The sequence below is a fragment of the Enhydra lutris genome, unplaced genomic scaffold (assembly GCF_002288905.1).
Source record: "Enhydra lutris kenyoni isolate GAN:26980312 unplaced genomic scaffold, ASM228890v2 scaffoldscaffold102, whole genome shotgun sequence".
NCBI lineage: Eukaryota > Metazoa > Chordata > Mammalia > Carnivora > Mustelidae > Enhydra > Enhydra lutris.
In genome coordinates, this window is record NW_019154186.1 from 413,456 (window position 1) to 434,277 (window position 20,822).

At 35.9% G+C, this 20,822-nt stretch overlaps 1 protein-coding gene across 1 annotated transcript in view; it reads right to left on the reverse strand.

Moving 5' to 3' along the window:
* Positions 1–20,822, reverse strand: part of LOC111139356 (CHM, Rab escort protein 1) — a 164,327-nt gene that overhangs the window by 85,543 nt on the left and 57,962 nt on the right. The window contains exons 3-4 of the mRNA XM_022491620.1: positions 20,293–20,365; positions 17,589–17,713 (exon numbers count right to left, since the gene is read on the reverse strand). Of these exons, the coding sequence (XP_022347328.1) occupies positions 17,589–17,713; positions 20,293–20,365 (198 nt within the window). The remainder of the gene's footprint in view (positions 1–17,588; positions 17,714–20,292; positions 20,366–20,822) is intronic.

The following is a 20,822-nucleotide window of genomic DNA, read 5'->3' on the forward strand; positions in this document are numbered from 1 at the left end:
TATAAAGGAGAAAAAATCTGCCTCATTAGTTCTTATAAAACTTTTCAGTATCAAAGATTTAACAAATGAAATCTAATGTGACTTATATTGCCAATTCGAATTTCAAAGGCCATTTACAGTCCAGTATATAACAATGCTGAGATAATTTTACCAACCTGCAGCTGATGAATACTATTTTTTCTAATGCTTTTTATACTAACTTCCAAGATATATATATATAAAATCTTAAAAATCTGGGGGTATAAATTCAGGTATTATCTAATATTGCTTATCAATAAATTATATTAACAAAGTAATACCTCAAAGTGAATGCATCTGATTTATGCCTTTTATCAGTCACAGTTTGAGATAAGTCAAATAAAAAATTGCCAACCAACCGGTTAATTTATTCAGCACAGGTTTTAACTTTTCATTTTTCAGCCATTTGCATCTCTTTCACCACAGTATAGGTTGTTGCAAAAATGGTGTTCATTTACTTAGTTGTATATACTTTGTTCTAAGCCAATCATTTCTGATTTGCAGAGTATATGTTAAATTGCTAACCAGCTGTTTATTCCTACAAATAAATGTTTCATAGTTACCCATCAGAGTTAGAAAAATCAGACAATCCAAAAGTTATTGTTCCAGAAACTAGCAATATAAAAAAATACTGTATTCAATTTTGAATTGCTACAATAAAATATATTGGTAAATATTTTTCGCTACTCTAACCAACTTTAAATATTAACATATATTATGGAATATAGCTGAAATACTAACCTCCTGTTACATTTTTCCAGGAACAAAATTTCTTAAGATGATATATAGCAAGTACTGCTAGTTGTCTACACAGCAGCCATTAGTGTCTTCCTCCCTGGCACAAGAGATGCAATTCTGGAACTAGGTAAAGGATCATGGCTGATTAAAGCCAATTATAGCAATTTACAACCCTTTGCTGCTGACTGATTTAGGAGTGAGCTGGCTATCCAGTTTTAGCCAATGAGAAAAGGAAGAATGTGCTGGAGGCTCCTGATGAAGACTCTTTAACATAACAGTAATAAAAAAAGGGGGGGATACATATGGGGCGCCTGGGTCGGGTAAGTGTCTGCCTTCAGCTAAGGTCATAAACTCAGGATCCCGGGATCAAGTCCCACATGGAGCTCATTGCTCAACGGGGAGTTTGCTTCACCCTCTCTCTGTGTTCTCTCTCTCACAGGCACGCTCACATGCTCTCAAGTAAATAAATTAAATATTAAAAAAAAAGTGATACATATGTTAGGAAAACTCTCCTCCTTCCTATCATGTTTAGAGGTCTTGCTGCATGAAAATCTGTTCAGAATTCTGGAAACCACTTTTTAACTTGAGACAGTAAGCTAGGAGAAGTGCAGAGCAGCTACCCCAAGCTCTGATGTGATTAAGATGGTGATTAAGATGCTCAATTAATGGGAAAAAATACAAAAACAACAACGAAGCGAGCAACAGAATGGCAGTAAATACGTATCTGTCAATAATTACTTTGGATGTAAATAAACTAAATGCTCCTATCAAGACAGACGGTGACACAGTAGATTAAAAAAAAAAGACCTATCTATATGCTACCTACAAAAGACCCATTTACCTGCACATTAAAAGAGAGAGGATGGAGAAACGTTTATCATGCAACTGAATGTCAAAAGACAGACAGGAGAGCAGCACTTACATTGGGACAAGATAGACTTTACAACAGACTGTAACAAGAGACAAAGGGTACTATATAATTAAAAAGGAGACAATCCGACAAGAGGATGCAAGAATTTTAAACATTTATGCACCCAACATGGGAGCACCCAAACAGATAAGAGTTAATAACAAACATAGAGAAACTAACTGATAATAACACAATAATAGAAGGGGACTCAAAACTCTCCACTTACATCAATGGGATTCATCATCTAAACAAATCAACAAGTAAACAATGGTTTTGAATGACATGCTAGACCAGATGGATTTAACATATATATTCACAATATTTCATTCTAAAACAGAATACACATTCTTTTCCAGCCAACATGGAACATTCTCCATAACAGATCACATATTAGACCATAACACAAGTCTTAAATTCAAAAACACTGAAGTCCTATCATGTACCTTTTCTGACCACAACACTATGTAACTAGAAATTAAGCATAAGAGAAAAATCTGGAAAGACCACAAATACATGGAGGTCAAACAACATGGTCCTAAACAATGAAAGGGTCAACTAGAAAGTCAAAGAAGAAATTAAAAAAAAAATACATGGAAACAAGGGTGCCTAGGTGGCTCAGTCCATTGGGCGTCTACCTTTGGCTTGGGTCATGATCCCAGGATCTTGGGATAGATCCCTGTGTCAGACCCCCTGCTCAGCGGGGAGCCTGTTTCTCCCTCTCCCTCTGCCTTTCTCCCCATGCTTGGGCTCACTCTCCCATGCTGTCTCTCTCTAATAAATAAATAAAATCTTTTAAAAAATACACATGGAAACAAATGAAAATGAAGACAAAATAGTCCAAAATCTTTTGGTTTCAGCAAAAGCAATTCTAAGAGGAAACTATATAGTAATACAGGTCTACCTCAAGAAGCAAGAAAAGTCTCAAATGAACAACCCAACCTTACAACTAAAGGAGCTAGGAAAAAAAAAAAAAAACACAATGAAACTTAAAGCCAGCATAAGGAAGAAAATAATAAAGATTAGAGCAACAATAAATGATGAGAAATAAAAAAGACAATACAACGGATGAATGAAACCATAAGGAGGTTCACTGAAAAAAACTGATACAAATGATAAACTTCTAGCCAGACTTATAAGAAAAGAGAAAGGATAAATAAATAAAATCACAAATGAGAGAGGAGAAATAACCAACATCACAGAAATACAAACAACTATAAGAGAATATTCTAAAACATTATATGCCAACAAATTGAAAAACCTAGAAATGGATAAATTCTCACGAACATAACCTACCAAAACCAAAGCAGGAAGAAATAAAAAATTTGACCAGACAGATTACCAGTAAAGAAAATCAGTTAGTAATCAAAAACACTCCCAATATACAAAAGTTTAAGGCCAGATGGCTTCACAGGTGAATTCTACCAAACATTTAAAGAAAAGTTAATACCTTTTCTTAGGAAAGTATTCTAAAAAAACAGAAGAGGAAAGAAAACTTCCAAATTCATTCTATGAGAACAGCATCACCCTAACACCAAAACCAGATAAAGATACCAAAAAAGAGAGAACTTTTTGAAGTCATTCTATGAGAACTCATTCTATGAGAACTCATTCTATGAGAACAGCATCACCCTAACACCAAAACCAGATAAAGATACCAAAAAAACGAGAACAAAAAAAAAGAGAACTAAATCCTCAACTTTGAGGGTTTTTGTGTCTCTGATGAACATAGACACAAAAATCCTCAATAACATACCAGTAAACCAAATCCAACAATACATTAAAAAAAAAAACATCCACAATAATCAAGTGGGATTTATTCCTGAGATGTAAGGGTGGTACAATATTCACAAACCAATCAATGTGATACATTTTCACATTAATAACAGGAAGAATAAAAACCATATAATCATTTCAAGAGATGATGAAAAAATATTTGACAAACTACAACATCCATTCATGATAAAAACCCTAAACAAACTGGTCTAGAGGGAACATACCTCAACAGAATAAAGGCCTTATTTTTTTTTATTTTTTTTTTAAGATTTTTTATTTATTTCACAGAGAGAGAGATCACAAGTAGGCAGAGAGGCAAGCAGAAAGAAAGGGGTGAGCAGGCTTCCTGCTGAGCAGAGAGCCCGATGTGGGGCTCAATCTCAGGACCCTGGGATCACGACCTGAGCTGAAGGCAGAGGCTTTAACTCACTGAGCTACCCAGGTGCCCCTGGAATAAAGGCCTTATTATGAAAACCCCACAACTAAGATCATACCCAATGGTAAGAAATTCAGAGGTTTTCCTTTAAGATCTGGAACAAGGATATCCACTCTCACCACTTTTATTCAACATAGTACTGGAAGCCCTAGCCACAGCAGAAAATAAAAAGAAATAAAAGGCACTGAACTTGGTAAGAAAGAAGTAAAACTTTCACCATTTGCAGATGACATGATAGTATACAAATAAAACACTAAAGATTCAACCAAAATACTACTAGAACTGATAAATGAATAAACTTGCAGGATACAAAATCAATGTAGAGAAGCCTACTGCATTCCTTTACAGTAATAATGAAGCAAAATAATAATAATTATAATGAAACAGCAGAAAGTGAAATTAAGAAAACAATTCCATTTACAACTATACCAAAAACAATAAAATCTGTAGGAATAAACTTAATAAAGTGAAAGACCTATACTCTGAAAACTATAAAACACTGATGAGAGGAATTCAATATGACACAAAGAAATGGAGATATTCTATGCTCATGGGATGAAAAAACAAATATTGTTAAAAATTCTGTATTACAAAAAAAATTCTGTTATTATCCAAATCAATCTACAGATTTAATGCAATCCCTGTCTAAAGAGCAACAGCATTTTTCATAGAACTAGAACAAACAATGCTAAAATTTGTATGGAGCCACAAAAAAAGCCCAAATAGCCAAAGCAATTTTGAAAAAGATAAAAACAGAAGTATCACAATCTCAGACTTCAAGTTATGTTACAATGCTAGAGTATTTAAAAACAGTATGGTACTGGCACGAAAATAGATCAAAAGAACAGAATAGAAAGCCCAGAAACAAACCAACAATTACATGACTGATTAATCTTTGACAAAGAAGGAATGAATATCCAATGGTAAAAAGACCGTCTCTTCAACAAATGGTGCTGGGAAAACTTGATAGCAACATGCAAAAGAATGAAACTGGACCACTTTTTTCACCATACATGAAAATAAATTCAAAATGTAATAAAGACCTAAATGTGAGTTTTGAAACCATAAAAATCTAGAAGAAAGCACAGAAAGTAATTTCTGATATTGGCCACAGCAATATTTTTCTAGATATGTTTCTTGAGGCATGGGAAAAAAAAAGCAAAAATAAACTATTGGGACTAGAGCAAAATAAAAAGCTTCTGCACAGCGAAGGAAAGGATCAATGAGACTAAAAGACAACCTGCAGAATGAGAGAAGATATCTGGAAATGACATATCCAATAAACAGTATCCAAAATATACAAAGAACTTATAAAACTCAACACCCCTCCAAAAAATAATCCAATTAAAAATGGGTAGAAGACATGAAGAGACATTTCTCCAAAGAAGACATACAGATGGCTAACAGACAGAAGAAATGATGCTCATCATCAGTCATCATCAGGGAAATGCAAATCAAAACTACGATATACCACTTTACACCTCTGAGAATGCCTAAAATCAAAAACACAAAAAACAAGTGTTGGTGAGGATGTGCAGAAAAAGAAACACTCTTGCACTGTTTACGGAAATGCAACTGGTGCAGCCCTTATGGATATCAGTATGGAGACTCCTCAAAACATTAAAAATAGAATTACAAACCAAGAAAGACCCTACTGGGTATTTACCCAAAACTACAAAAACACTAATTCAAAAGGACACATGCACCCCTATGTTTACATGTGCATTATTTGCAATAGCCAAATTATGGAAGTAGCCCAAGTGTCTGTTGGCTGATGAACGGATAAACAAGATGTGGTATAGATATACAACGGAATATTATTTGGCCATAAAAAAAGAATGAAATCTTGCCATTTGCGACAACATGGATGGAAACAGTGAGTAAAATGCTAGGCAAAATAAGTCAGTCAGAGAAAGACAAATACCACATGATTTCACTCATATGTGGAATTTAAGAAACAAAATAAATGGGCAAGTGAAAAGAAAAAAACAGAGAGAAAGACAAACCAATGAAGAGAGTCTTAACTATAGAGAAAAAACTGATGGATACCAGTGATCAGACTGTGGATTTGATGGGCACATGCTAATAGAGTAGTGTACAAAAACAAGATAATTAGAAGTGAGAAACCCTACATGATTGGCCATCATTAGGGTATAATTACAAAGTCATCAGAAAGTGATAACAACTTTCTTTCTGGGAAAAAAATGCTCATTAAGTGAGGCTAAAGATAAGTAGAAAACACCATTAACTTGTGGTGTGTGGCTACGGACAGAAAACACACGATTCTCAATAGGAAACAGAACCTTTTGAAAAAGCAAATGAGGAATACATAAAACTGTTCCTCTTTGTATAAGACATGACTGTCTATGTAAAAATCCTAAGGAAATCTATAAAAAAAAAAAATCCCAAGAACTAATAAGTGAGTTCAGCAAGATGCCAGGATACAACTCAATGCATAAAAACCAACTGCATATCTTGATATCTAAAATGAACGTATGAAAGTCAACATTAAAAAGAATGCCACCTATAATTGCCCCAAAGACAAACAACTACTTAGGTATACAATTAACAAAACATGCACAGGATTGGGATGCTGAAAATTACACAAATCTGTAGAAAGTAATCGAAGTCAATCTACATAAATGGAGAGACATACCCCTGTCAATGAACTGGAAGACTCAAAATAATAAAGGTATCGGGCGCCTGGGTGGCTCAGTGGGTTAAGCCGCTGCCTTCGGCTCAGGTCATGATCTCAGGGTCCTGGGATCGAGTCCCGCGTCGGGCTCTCTGCTCAGCAGGAAGCCTGCTTCCCTCTCTCTCTCTCTCTCTGCCTGCCTCTCTGTCTACTTGTGATCTCTCTCTGTCAAATAAATAAATAAAATCTTTAAAAAATAATAATAATAAAGGTATCAATTCCCCCCAAGTTGAGTTACAGTATTAATGCAATTTCTATCAAAATTCCAGCAACATTTCTAGACATAGAAAAGCTTATTAAAACATTATATGAAATGGCACAAACTCTAGAAAAGCTAAAACAATCTTGACAAAAAAGAATTAATTTGGAGGAATTATACTACCTGACTTTAAGTCCTAATATATAGCTGTAGGAATCCAGACAGTGTGGTATTGGTTTGGGAAAGACATACACATTAATGGAACAGAATATAAAATCAGCAAATAGACCCATCCAAGTACAGCCAACTGATTTTTGACAAATATTTGATTTTTGACAAAAATTTGTACAAATATTTTGTAATTTGTACAAAAATTAAAGATCATGGGCTTAAACATAAAACTGTAAATTTCTTTTGAAAAAATAGGAGAAAATATTCTGGATCTATACCAAAGAAAAAAGTGATAAATTGGACCTCATCAAAATTTAAAACATTTCACCTGCAAAACATCCTGCTTAAAGAGGATGCCAGACAAGCTACATACTTGACGGAAATATTTGCAAACTATTTACCTAACAAACGACACATATATAAAACATATAAAGCACTCTTAAAAATCCACAGGAAAAAGCCAATCCAATTAAAAAATGAGCAAGAGATATGAACAGATTTTCAACAAACAGGATGTAAGAATGGCAAACACATGAAAAGATGTTCAAAATCAACCATAAGAAAAATGCAAATTAAAACTGCAATAAGATATCACTACACATCTATCAGAATGGTGAAGAAAGTAAAAACACCAGATGCTGAGGAGTATGTGGGGAAACTGAATTATGAAATTCTGATGGAAATGTAAAATGGTACAGGTCCTCTGGAAAACAGTTATTCAGTTTCTTTTAAAACTAGACACATAATTACCATATGACCCATCAATTACACACTTGGGTATCTATCCTAGACAAATGAAAACATATGTTCACAGAGAATCCTATAAACAAATATTCATAGCAGCTTTATTTGCAACAGACAAAAGTGGAAAAAGCCCACATGTTCTTTAATAGGTGAATAAGTAAACTTTGGTATATTCATACCATGGAATACTATTCAGCAATAACAAGGAACAAACTACTAACACATGCAACCACCTGGATGAATCTGCAGGTTAACTGCAATGAGTGCAAGAGCCAATGGCAAAAGGTTATCCTGTACAGTTTTATTCACATAACATTTTCAAAATGACAAATAATAGAGCTAGGAAAGAGACTAGTGGTTACCAAGAGTTAGAAAACGGGGGAAATGGTAGGAAGGAGATGACCTATGGTTATAAAATGGAAACAGGAAAGATCCCTAGGGTGATGTAACTGCTCAGTTCTTTAAGTGGTGACAGGTACATGACCCAACATGTATATTAAAATTATACAAAACTAAACACACACTCATACCCTACCTCCACAAAATGTAACATTAACATCATCAGTAATGCATATATAAAAAAGCAACGAAAACAAAAAGCCAGGAATGTGTACCATATTTTTCATTATTTACAAAAGGGAAATCCAAAAGATTTTTTGATGTAGCCAACAAGAATGTCAAGGATCAGAGAGGAGTCAAGATGGCGGAGAAGTAGCAGGCTGAGACTACTTCAGGTAGCAGGAGATCAGCTAGATAAGCTTATCTAAAGATTGCAAACACCTACAAATCCAACGGGAGATCGAAGAGAAGAACAGCAATTCTAGAAACAGAAAATCAGCCACTTTCTGAAAGGTAGGACTGGCGGAGAAGTGAATCCAAAGTGAAGGGAAGATAGACCGCGAGGGGAGGGGCCGGCTCCCAGCAAGCGGTGGAGCAATGGAGCACAAAATCAGGACTTTAAAAAGTCTGTTCCGCTGAGGGACGTTGCTCCAGAGGCTTAACCGGGATGAAGCCCACGCGGGGCAAGCGTGGCCTCAGGTCCCACAGGGTCACAGAAGGATCGGGGGTGTCTGAGTGTCGCAGAGCTTACAGGTATTAGAACGGGGAAGCCGGCTACAAAGACAGAGCCGAGGAGTGAGCTCACAGCTCAGGGTTACCTTGAACGGGTCGCAGGCTCGGTCAGCTCGGAGCACGGCAGGAGGCCAGGGTGACGGGAGTAATTGGGGGCTGTTCTCTGAGGGCGCACTGAGGAGTGGGGCCCCGGGCTCTCGGCTAATCTGGGCCGGAGACTGGGAGGCCGCCATCTTCATTCCCGTCCTCCGGAACTCTACAGAAAGTGCTCAGGGAACAAAAGCTCCCAAAAGTAAACCCGAGCAAGGGGAATACTCAACCCAGCCCCTGGTAAGGGTGGTGCAATTCCGCCTGGGGCAAAGACACTTGAGAATCACTACAACAGGCCTCTCCCCCAGAAGATTAACAAGAAATCCAGCCAGGACCAAGTTCACCTACCAAGGAGTGCAGTTTCAATACCAAGGAGAGGAGCAGAATTCCAGAGGAGAAAGCAAAGCACGGAACTCATGGCTTTCTCCCCATGATTCTTTAGCCTTGCAGTTAATTTAATTTTTTTTCTTTTTCAATTTTTTTTTTCTCTTCTGCTGCCAAAATTTTTTTTAACATTTACCCTTTTCTTTTTTAATGTTTTTTAGCTAGTTTATCTAATATATATATATTTTTTTCTTTTTTATATTCTTTCTTTATTCATTTTCTTTTTTTAATTGTTTCTTTTTTTTTTTTTTTATTTTGAAACTCTTTTATTCCCTTTCTTACCCCTCATTATTGGGGATCTCTTCTGATTTGGTTAAAGCATATTTTCCCGGCGTCTTTGCCACCCTTTTAGTATTTTACTTGCTCCTTCATACACTCTTATCTGGACAAAATGACAAGGAGGAAAAATTCACCACAAAAAAAAAGAACAAGAGGCAGTACCAAAGGCTAGGGACCTAATCAACATAGACATTGGTAATATGTCAGAATTAGAGTTCAGAATGACGATTGTCAAGGTTCTAGCCAGGCTCAAAAAAGGCATGAAAGATATTAGAGAATCCCTCTTGGGAGATATAAAAGCCCTTTCTGGAGAAATAAAAGAACTAAAATCTAACCAAGTTGAAATCAAAATAGCTATTAATGAGGTGCAATAAAAAATGGAGGCTCTCAATGCTAGGATAAATGAGGCAGAAGAAAGAATTAGTGATATAGAAGACCAAATGACAGAGAATAAAAAAGGTGAGCAAAAGAGGGACAAACAGCTACTGGACCACGAGGGCAGAATTCATGAGATAAGTGACACCATAAGATGAAACAACATTAGAATGATTGGGATTCCAGAAGAAGAAGAAAGAGAGAGGGGAGCGGAAGGTATATTGGAGAGAATTATTGGAGAGAATTTCCCTTATATGGCAAAGGGAACAAGCATCAAAATCCAGGAGGTGCAGAGAACCCCCCTCAAAATAAATAAGAATAGGTCCACACCCCATCACCTAATACTAAAATTTACAAGTCTTAGTGACAAAGAGAAAATCCTGAAAGCAGCCCGGGAAAAGAAGTCTGTAACATACAATGGTAAAAACGGTAAAAATATTAGATTGGCAGCAGAGTTATCCACAGACACCTGGCAGGCCAGAAAGGGCTGGCATGATATATTCAGAGCACTAAACGAGAAAAACATGCAGCCAAGAATACTATATCCAGCTAGGCTATCATTGAAAATAGAAGGAGAGATTAAAAGCTTCCAGGACAAACAAAAACTGAAAGAATTTGCAAACACCAAACCAGCTCTACAGGAAATATTGAAAGGGGTCCTCTAAGCAAAGAGAGACCCTAAAAGTAGTAGATCAGAAAGGAACAGAGACAATATACAATAACAGTCACCTTACAGGCAATACAATGGCACTAAATTCATATCTCTCAATACTTACCCTGAATGTGAATGGGCTAAATGCCCCAATCAAAAGACACAGGGTATCAGAATGGATAAAAAAACAAAACCCATCTATATGTTGCCTACAAGAAACTCATCTTAAACCTGAAGACACCTCCAGATTTAAAGTGAGGGGGTGGAAAAGAATTTACCATGCTAATGGACATCAGAAGAAAGCAGGAGTGGCAATCCTTATATCAGATCAATTAGATTTTAAGCCAAAGACTATAATAAGAGATGAGGAAGGACACTATATCATACACAAAGGATCTGTCCAACAAGAAGATCTAACAATTTTAAATATCTATGCCCCTAACGTGGGAGCAGCCAACTATATAAACCAATTAATAACAAAAAGAAACACATCAACAATAATACAATAATACTAGGGGACTTTAACACTCCCCTCACTGAAATGGACAGATCATCCAAGCAAAAGATCAACAAGGAAATAAAGGCCTTAAATGACACACTGGACCAGATGGACATCACAGATATATTCATGACATTTCATCCCAAAGCAAAAGAATACACATTCTTCTCTAGTGCACATGGAACATTCTCCAGAATAGATCACATTCTCGGTCCTAAATCAGGTCTCAACCGGTATCAAAAGATTGGGATGATTCCCTGCATATTTTCAGATCACAACGCTCTGAAGCTAGAACTCAATCACAAGAGGAAATTTGGAAAGAACCCAAATACATGGAGACTAAACAGCATCCTTCCAAAGAATGAATGGGTCAACCAGGAAACCTAAAGAAGAACTGAAAAAATTCATGGAAACAAATGATAATGAAAACACAACGGTTCAAAATCTGTGCAACACAACAAAGGCAGTCCTGAGAGGAAAATATATAGCGGTACAAGCCTTTCTCAAGAAACAAGAAAGGTCTCAAGCACACAACCTAACCCTACACCTAAAGGAGCTGGAGAAAGAACAAGAAAGAAACCCTAAACCCAGCAGGAGAAGAGAAATCATAAAGATCAGAGCAGAAATCAATGAAATAGAAACCCAAAAAACAATAGAACAAATCAACGAAACTAGGAGCTGGTTCTTTGAAAGAATTAATAAGATTCATAAACTCCTGGCCGGACTTATTAAAAAGAAAAGAGAAAGGACCCAAATAAATAAAATCATGAATGAAAGAGGAGAGATCACAACGAACACCAAAGAAATACAGACAATTATAAGAACATACTATGAGCAACTCTACGCCAACAAATTTGACAATCTGGAAGAAATGGATACATTCCTAGAGACATATAAACTACCACAACTAAACCAGGAAGAAATAGAAAGCCTGAACAGATCCATAACTAGTAAGGAGATTGAAACAGTCATCAAAAATCTCCAAACAAACAAAAGCCCAGGGCCAGACGGCTTCCTGGGGGAATTCTACCAAACATTTAAAGAAGAACTAATTCCTATTCTCCTGAAACTGTTCCAAAAAATAGAAATGGAAGGAAAACTTCCAAACTCATTTTACGAGGCCAGCATCACCTTGATCCCAAAACCAGACAAGGATCCCATCAAAAAAGAGAATTACAAATATCCTTGATGAACACAGATGCAAAAATTCTCACCAAAATACTAGCCAATAGGATTCAGCAGTACATTAAAAGGATTATTCACCACGACCAAGTGGGATTTATTCTAGGGCTGCAAGGTTGGTTCAACATCCGCAAATCAATCAATGTGATACAACACATTAATAAAACAAAGAACAAGAACCATATAATACTCTCCATAGATGCTGAAAAAGCATTTGACAAAGTACAGCATCCCTTCCTGATCAAAACTCTTCAAAGTGTAGGGATAGAGGGCACATACCTCAATATTATCAAAGCCATCTATGAAAAACCGACCGCAAATATCATTCTCAATGGAGAAAAGCTGAAAGCTTTTCCGCTAAGGTCAGGAACACGGCAGGGATGTCCATTATCACCACTGCTATTCAACATAGTACTAGAAGTCCTAGCCTCAGCAATCAGACAACAAAAGGAAATTAAAGGCATCCAAATCGGCAAAGAAGAAGTCAAACTATCACTCTTTGCAGATGATATGATACTATATGTGGAAAACCCAAAAGACTCCACTCCAAAACTGCTAGAACTTGTACAGGAATTCAGTAAAGAGTCAGGATATAAAATCAATGCACAGAAATCAGTTGCATTTCTCTACACTAACGACAAGACAGAAGAAAGAGAAATTAAGGAGTCAATCCCATTTACAACTGCACCCAAATGTATAAGATACCTAGGAATAAACCTCCCCAAAGAAGCTAAGAATCCATACTCAGAAAACTATAAAGTACTCATGAAAGAAATTGACGAAGACACAAAGAAATGGAAAAATGTTCCATGCTCTTGGATTGGAAGAATAAATATTGTGAAAATGTCTATGCTACCTAAAGCAATCTACACATTTAATGCAATTCCTATCAAAGTACCATCCTTTTTTTTTTTTCAAAGTAATGGAACAAATAATCCTAAAATTTATATGGAACCAGAAAAGACCTCGAATAGCCAAAGGAATATTGAAAAAGAAAGCCAAAGTTGGTGGCATCACAATTCCGGACTTCAAGCTCTATTACAAAGCTGTCATCATCAAGACAGCATGGTACTGGCACAAAAACAGACATATAGATCAATGGAACAGAATAGAGAGACCAGAAATAGACCCTCAACTCTATGGTCAACTAATCTTGACAAAGCAGGAAAGAATGTCCAATGGAAAAAAGACAGCCTCTTCAATAAATGGTGTTGGGAAAATTGAACAGCCACATGCAGAAAAATGAAATTGGATCATCTCCTTACACCACACACGAAAACAGACTCAAAATGGATGAAGGACCTCAATGTGAGAAAGGAATCCATCAAGATCCTTGAGGAGAACACAGGCAGCAACCTCTTCGACCTCAGCCACAGCAACATCTTCCTAGGAACGTCACCAAAGGCAAGGGAAGCAAGGGCAAAAATGAACTATTGGGATTTCATCAAGATCAAGCTTTTGCACAGCAAAGGAAATAGTTAACAAAACCAAAAGACAACTGACAGAATGGGAGAAGATATTTGCAAACAACATATCAGATAAAGGGCTAGTGTCCAAAATCTATAAAGAACTTAGCAAACTCAACACCCAAAGAACAAATAATCCAATCAAGAAATGGGCAGAAGACATGAACAGACATTTCTGCAAAGAAGACATCCAGATGGCCAACAGACACATGAAAAATTGCTCCATATCACTCGGCAACAGGGAAATACAAATCAAAACCACAATGAGATACCACCTCACACCAGTCAGAATGGCTAAAATTAACAAGTCAGGAAATGACAGATGCTGGCCAGGATGCGGAGAAAGGGGGACCCTCCTACACTGTTGGTGGGAATGCAAGCTGGTGCAACCACTCTGGAAAACAGCATGGAGGTTCCTCAAAATGTTGAAAGTAGAACTACCCTATGACCCAGCAATTGCACTACTGGGTATTTACCCTAAAGATACAAATGTAGTGATCCGAAGGGGCACATGCTCCCGAATGTTTATAGCAGCAATGTCTACATTAGCCAAACTATGGAAAGAACCTAGATGTCCATCAACAGATGAATGGATAAAGAAGATGTGGTATATATACACAATGGAATACTATGCAGCCATCAAAAGAAATGAAATCTTGCCATTTGCCACGACGTGGATGGAACTAGATGGTATCATGCTTAGCGAAATAAGTCAATCGGAGAAAGACAACTCTCATATGATCTCCCTTATATGAGGGAGAGGAGATGCAACATGGGGGGTTAAGGGCGTAGGAGAAGAGTAAATGAAACAAGATGGGATTGGGAGGGAGACAAACCATAAGTGACTCTTAATCTCACAAAACAAACTGAGGGTTGATTGGCGGAGGGGGGTTGGGTGGGGGGGTGGGGTTAGGGACACTGAGGAGGGTATGTGCTATGGTGAGTGCTGTGAAGTGTGTAAAACTGGCGATTCACAGACTTGTACCCCTGGGGATAAAAATATATGTTTATAAAAAATAAAATTAAAAAAAAAGAATGTCAAGGATCTATTACACAATGATACTCTCTTTCTTACATCAATAAAGGAAAATAAAACCATATGACCATTTCTATAGATGCAGAAAAAGTATTTGACCAAGTACAGCATCCATTCATGATAAAAACTCTCAAGAAAGTAGAGATTGAGGGAACATACCTCAACAAAATAAAGGCCATATTTGAAAAACTCATACCTAATATCATCCCCAGTGGAGAAAAACAGAAAGTTTTTCCTCTATAGTCAGGAAATAAGACAGGAATGTCCACTCTCACCACTGTTGTTCAATACAGTACTGGAAATCCCAGCCATAGCAATCAGACAACACAAAGAAATAAAAGGCATCCAAATCAGCAAGGAGGAAGTCAAGGTATCGCTATTTGAAGATGGCATAGAGAAAACACTAAAACTGCACTAAAAAATTGCTAGAACTGATACACAAATTCAGTAAAGTCGCAGGATATAAAATCAATATATAGAAGTCTGTTGCATTTCTGTACAACAATGACATGGCAGAAAGAGCTACCAGGAATCAATCCCATTTACAAAAGCACCAAAAACGATAAAATACCTAGGAATAAACCTAACCAAAGAGGCCAAAGATCTGTACTCTGAAAACTGTAAAACATTGATGAAAGAAATTGAAGATGACACAAAGAAATGAAAAAACATTCCATGTTCATGGACTGGAAGAACAAATATTGTTAAAATGTCTATATTACCTAAAGCAATCTATGCAGTACATGCAATTCTTATCAAAATAACAACAACATTTTTCACAGAACTAGAACCAACCCTAAAATTTGCATGTATTCACAAAAGACCCAGAAGAGCAAAAAGCAATCTTGAAAAAGAAAAGCAACACTAGAGGCATCACAATTACAGTCCTCAAGTTATATTATAAAGCTGTAGTGAGCAATACAGTATAATACTGACACAAAAACAGACACACAGTTCAACAGGACAGAACAGAAAACCAAGAAATGGACCCATAACTATATGGTGAATTAATCCTCGGCAAAGCAGGAAAGAACAGCCAGTGGAAAAAAGTCTCTTCAACAAATGGTGTTGGGAAAACTGGACAGCAACATGCAGAAGAATGAAACTGGACCACTTTCTTATACCATACATAAAAAGAAACTCAAAATGGACTGAAGACCTAAATGTGAGACCTAAACTATAAAAATCCTAGAAGAGACCACAGGCAGTAACTTCTCTGACATCTGCCATAACAACTTTTTTCTAGATAGGTCCTCTGAGCCAAGGCAACAAAAGGAAAAATAAACTATCAGGACTACATCAAAATGAAGTTTCTGTACAGTGAAAGAAGCAATCAACAAAACTTAAAAGGCAACCTACAGAATGGGAAAAGAAATTTACAAATGATATATATATATATATGATAAAGGGTTAGTAATCTAAGTACATAAAGAAATTATAAAACTCAACACCCCCTCAAAAAATAATCCAATTAAAAAATGGGTAGAAGACATGAATAGACATTGTTCCAAAGAATACATCCACATGGCCAAAAAACACATCAGAAGATGGTCATTACCACTTACCATCAGGGAGATGCAAATCAAAACTACAATAAGGTATCACCTCACATTTGTCAGAATGACTAAAATCAACAACACAAGAAACAACAGGTGTTAGTGAAGATATAGAGAAAAAGGAACCCTGTTGCCGTGTTGACAGAAATGCAAACTGGTGCCGCCATGGTGGAAAACAGAATGGCAGTGCCCCTAAAGGTTAAAAACAGAACTACCCTAGGATCCTGCAATCACACTACAGGTTGTTTACCCAAAGAATACAAAAACAGTAATTTAAAGGGCCATGTACCCCTATGTTTAGAGCAGCATTATTTACAACAGTTGATATATGGAAGCAGCCCAAGTGGCCATCAACTGATGAATGACTAAAGAAGATGTGATACACACACACACACACACACACGGAATATTATTCAGCTATAAAAAGAATGAAATCTTGCAATCTACAATAACATGGATGGAGCTAAAGGTTAAAATGCTAACTAAGCAGATTAAGTCAGTGAGAGAAAGACATACCATATGATTTCACTCTTATGTGGAATTCAAGAAACAAATGAGCTAAGTGAAAAAATAGAGAGGCAAGCCAAGAAACAGAATCTTAACTATAAAGAGCAAACTGATTGTTACCACAGGACAGGTGGGTGGGGAAATGGGTAAAATAGGTCATAGGGATTAAGGAGTGTGCTTGTGATGAACACCTGCTGAATTATGTAGAGAATGGCCTAATCACTATATGGTATACCTGAAACTAATATAAAAGTGTATGTTAACTGGAAAATAAAAACTTTTTTAAAAAATGAATTTTCTCACTTAGAGACACTTAAAATATTACTTCCCAATATTCTCTCCTGATTTTTGAAAATATATCCCCAAAGGTTGTGAGCAATTATTTTTATCTCAAAATTATAATTTTCCATTTTGCTACACTGAATATTATCTAAGAAGAGTTAGAAGAACACTGGAGTAGAATTAAATAATCCTGGGTTTTGATCTTGGGCGCCACCACTATCTAGGCTACATGTGGTCTTGACTTTCAACAAATTAATCTCTATAATGAAGATTCTATAAAAACTGCAACTGAGTACTATCCGCTCTATCCTAGCACAGGATGGTTGTGAAGAATCAAGTCATTAATGTAGCATGTTATTATCACCATTATCATCTAAGCAGAGAAAACTGAAAGTTACATTTTAAAAAAGGCAAACCATCTTATCAATTGACTTTTGGCAACCAATGTCATATATTGGCTTCTTCTGAATAGATGTGAGTAAGAAGACATTAACTCAGTGTATCCTAAATAAATACTTTTCATACCTGGCGTAACAAAACACTTCCACATGTTGAATGGTTTTGTCCTTCCTGCTAAGAGCAATGGCTTCTTCATTTTCAAGAATCTGCTCTTGCCATGCTGGGCTTTCATTCACAATGTCACTGTTTTCCTAAATAAAACACAGATGAGAAATTTTTATTAAATTGCACAATGTGAACCTCTACTTTTTTGTGAAAATGTATACCTTTCTCAATTAATGCTTTGCCTTTGATGCCATCAAAATTCTGAAGTGACTCCAGCATAGTGTGCCATCTTCAAAGGAAAGAGAAGAAATTTGTGCAAAATCCTACCCTATCAAATGCTAGCTCTGGTTTACACCTTTCTAGCAGGATATCTAACAGTTTGATGCAGTCACTGGATGTGCCTGTTTTGATATTATTTAAGAACTAGGACAACTAACCCTCTTTCTGCTGAAAATCAAGTGTGTCTGGTATACATATTACTTGTTATTAATAAAGTTTTTGCATTTTGTTATCCAAACGCAGGCTCACAATTACTTCCTTCTACTTTTAGGTCTTTGAAGGTTAGTCACTAGCCATGTCAAATTTTGATTATATGTAAAAGTATATTTGAAAAGTATTCAGCCCACTATAACTGAGGACTGTATAATAACCAACCTCTAAATATTCTATTTTCAGAAAGACAATAAAAACAATAATGCATGATAACATATGTAAACTTATAAGGGTGGAAAGTGGCCCTTCAAAAATTTTAACAATTCCTAATTACATTTTATGGAGATAAATTATATATACAGCAGTATTTGAATACAGGGGATTTCTGGAAATGTCAAGATATGCCTTTTCCAAATGTCAAGGATCAATTTTTAATCTGTTTAAAATTTTAAAGTATTTGGTACACATTTCTCAGAGAAAAAATTTTTTGAATATATGTTTTCAAAAAACTAGTAGTGAAACAAAAAGTAGTGAAGTATAACTACAATATTCTTTGTTTTAAGTAAATTCACTTCAACAAATTTCTAAACTTACAGATTTCATAAAGTAGGACAGTAATTATTTTAAAAGGCTTTTTTTCTCAGGGCACCTGGGTGGCTTAGTCAGTTAAGCATCTGACTCTTGGTTTTAGCTCAGGTCATTATCTCAGGGTCCTGGGATGAAACTCCAGTTAAGCTCTGTGCTCAGCAGGGAGTCTTCTTCCCCACTCTCTCTCCCTCTGCCCCTCCCCCAGCTCATGCACACTCTCTCTCTCTTAAATAAATCTTAAAAAAGGGCTTTTTCTCCTGAATTTAACATTTTAAACTGTAGCAAAATAGGGTAGACATCTCTTCTTACTAAGTGTAATTATTAGATTATGTTAAACATACCAACATAGGTAGAAAAGGAGTTCTGAAATACAGAACTCTGAATGTGTAGACATGGGGTTACCAACCTGAAGACAAGACTGTGGATCAGCAAAGAGTGAAGGGGAAAGGATATGGTGAAAGAGGATGCTGGAGTAGAAGAACTTAAAAAATATTTTTCAAAAATATTCAATATTTTAAATATTTTAATATTTTAATATTAATATTTTTAATAGATTTAACCTATTATCAAAATTTATTTTATAAAATTCCCTTTACTCATCAGAAGTTTTCCATTCAGACAACCAAGGTATATTTGTTGTCTTTGTTGTGAGCATCTAGACTAAATTTTCTCATGGAAGTGCTAAATACACTAAGATAAACCTTACACATACTTCCTAAGAATAAGGTTCAAAATAGGGTTTCTGATCAACACAAATACATGAATATTTAAGGCACATACATAAAATGTCTTTGTCATGACTAGAAGAACCTTTTAAGTCACCTTCCATCAATTAATTAGTACAACTACAATGCTTATAGTGGTGCTTGGCACATGGTAAGTGTTTAATAGTCTTAGCTATATTATTTTGAGCTAACTGAATACAATTTTCTAGAATATATCATACTCCTTTCCCAACTGTCTAAACTCTTGAGATATAGCAATTTTTGATTTCATGTATGATGCTCTCAATAGGAAATTCATTTCAATCCACATGTACCATTCACATAAAATTGGGACAATTTTTTTAATCTGTCATAAAAATCCGTGAACTCCATGACATAACCTACTCCCCATATTACTATGCTGTACAGGTCCTCTAAAAAACTTCCTTACAATGATATCCAATAGTTGTAGTAGGGAGATCCAAAAACTTACCAAATTCATATTAAATTTTTCCTTGCTTTTTGTTTTTACTGATTCTGTCAGGTGACTTCTATAAATACACAAACTACCAATGACTCAGACCATTTCAAAGTAATGTATTTTCCCCTGAATAGTTGGGGTTTTTTCTCAAAATATACTACTGAAAGAGCAACTAGTAATATGTGAGATTTTAGAAGGACTGAAACTTTTTTTCTGAAAGGCTATTTTGGAGAAAAAAAATCTTGCCTTACATTTGGGAATGTAATGAGAAAATGGTATCAAGTATATATGATGTACTCTTCAGCCAACATATCTAAGTATATTTAAAAAGCAGTATCTATATTTTGAAAGCATTTGAAGAACATTAACTATAAAGATGACTACATAATTTTTCTTAAAAAAATAAATAAAAATGAGGCATCAATCCTATATTACAGAAGCTTAGGGTTTTATTCAATGTAGGGTTATTATGTGATACCAAATACAACCTAGTAGATTAAAAATCAACTAAAAAGGTTACCTGGTATTCCTTTAGCCAGGACAGTATTCCTGAAAAGCTGAAACTGGCCCAGTTTCCTCCATAGTAGCTTCTTCTGTAACAATAAAAAAATAAGAGTGAAGAAAAGGGTATAAAAATTAAGCCACTGATCTCCATCAGCAAACCACCCCGTACCCTTCAAATCATTTCAGTATTGCCACCTCAGAGTTCAAAACATAATTGGGATGCTGGAAATACTAGGCTGAAATAAAAGTTGGCCTCTCCAAACCCAAAGTTAACTTTCCATTGTATAAGGAAAAAAATCTCTTCGGTCTCCTTAGAGCTTTCGCCACTGATCAAATGCCACTGATCATGTGATTGTGAACAGCTTGATATGGGCATTGAGCACGGAATATAAGCAAAATTTGACTCCTGGGTTAAAACAAAATGGCTGGGGAGAAAACCTTGGTAGATCTCAAGGAAAGCCAATGGAAAAAATTATTAAGTTTTCTGTAAAAAACTAAATATCCACTGTCCCCACCACCACCAAACCCATAACTCATGCCAACATA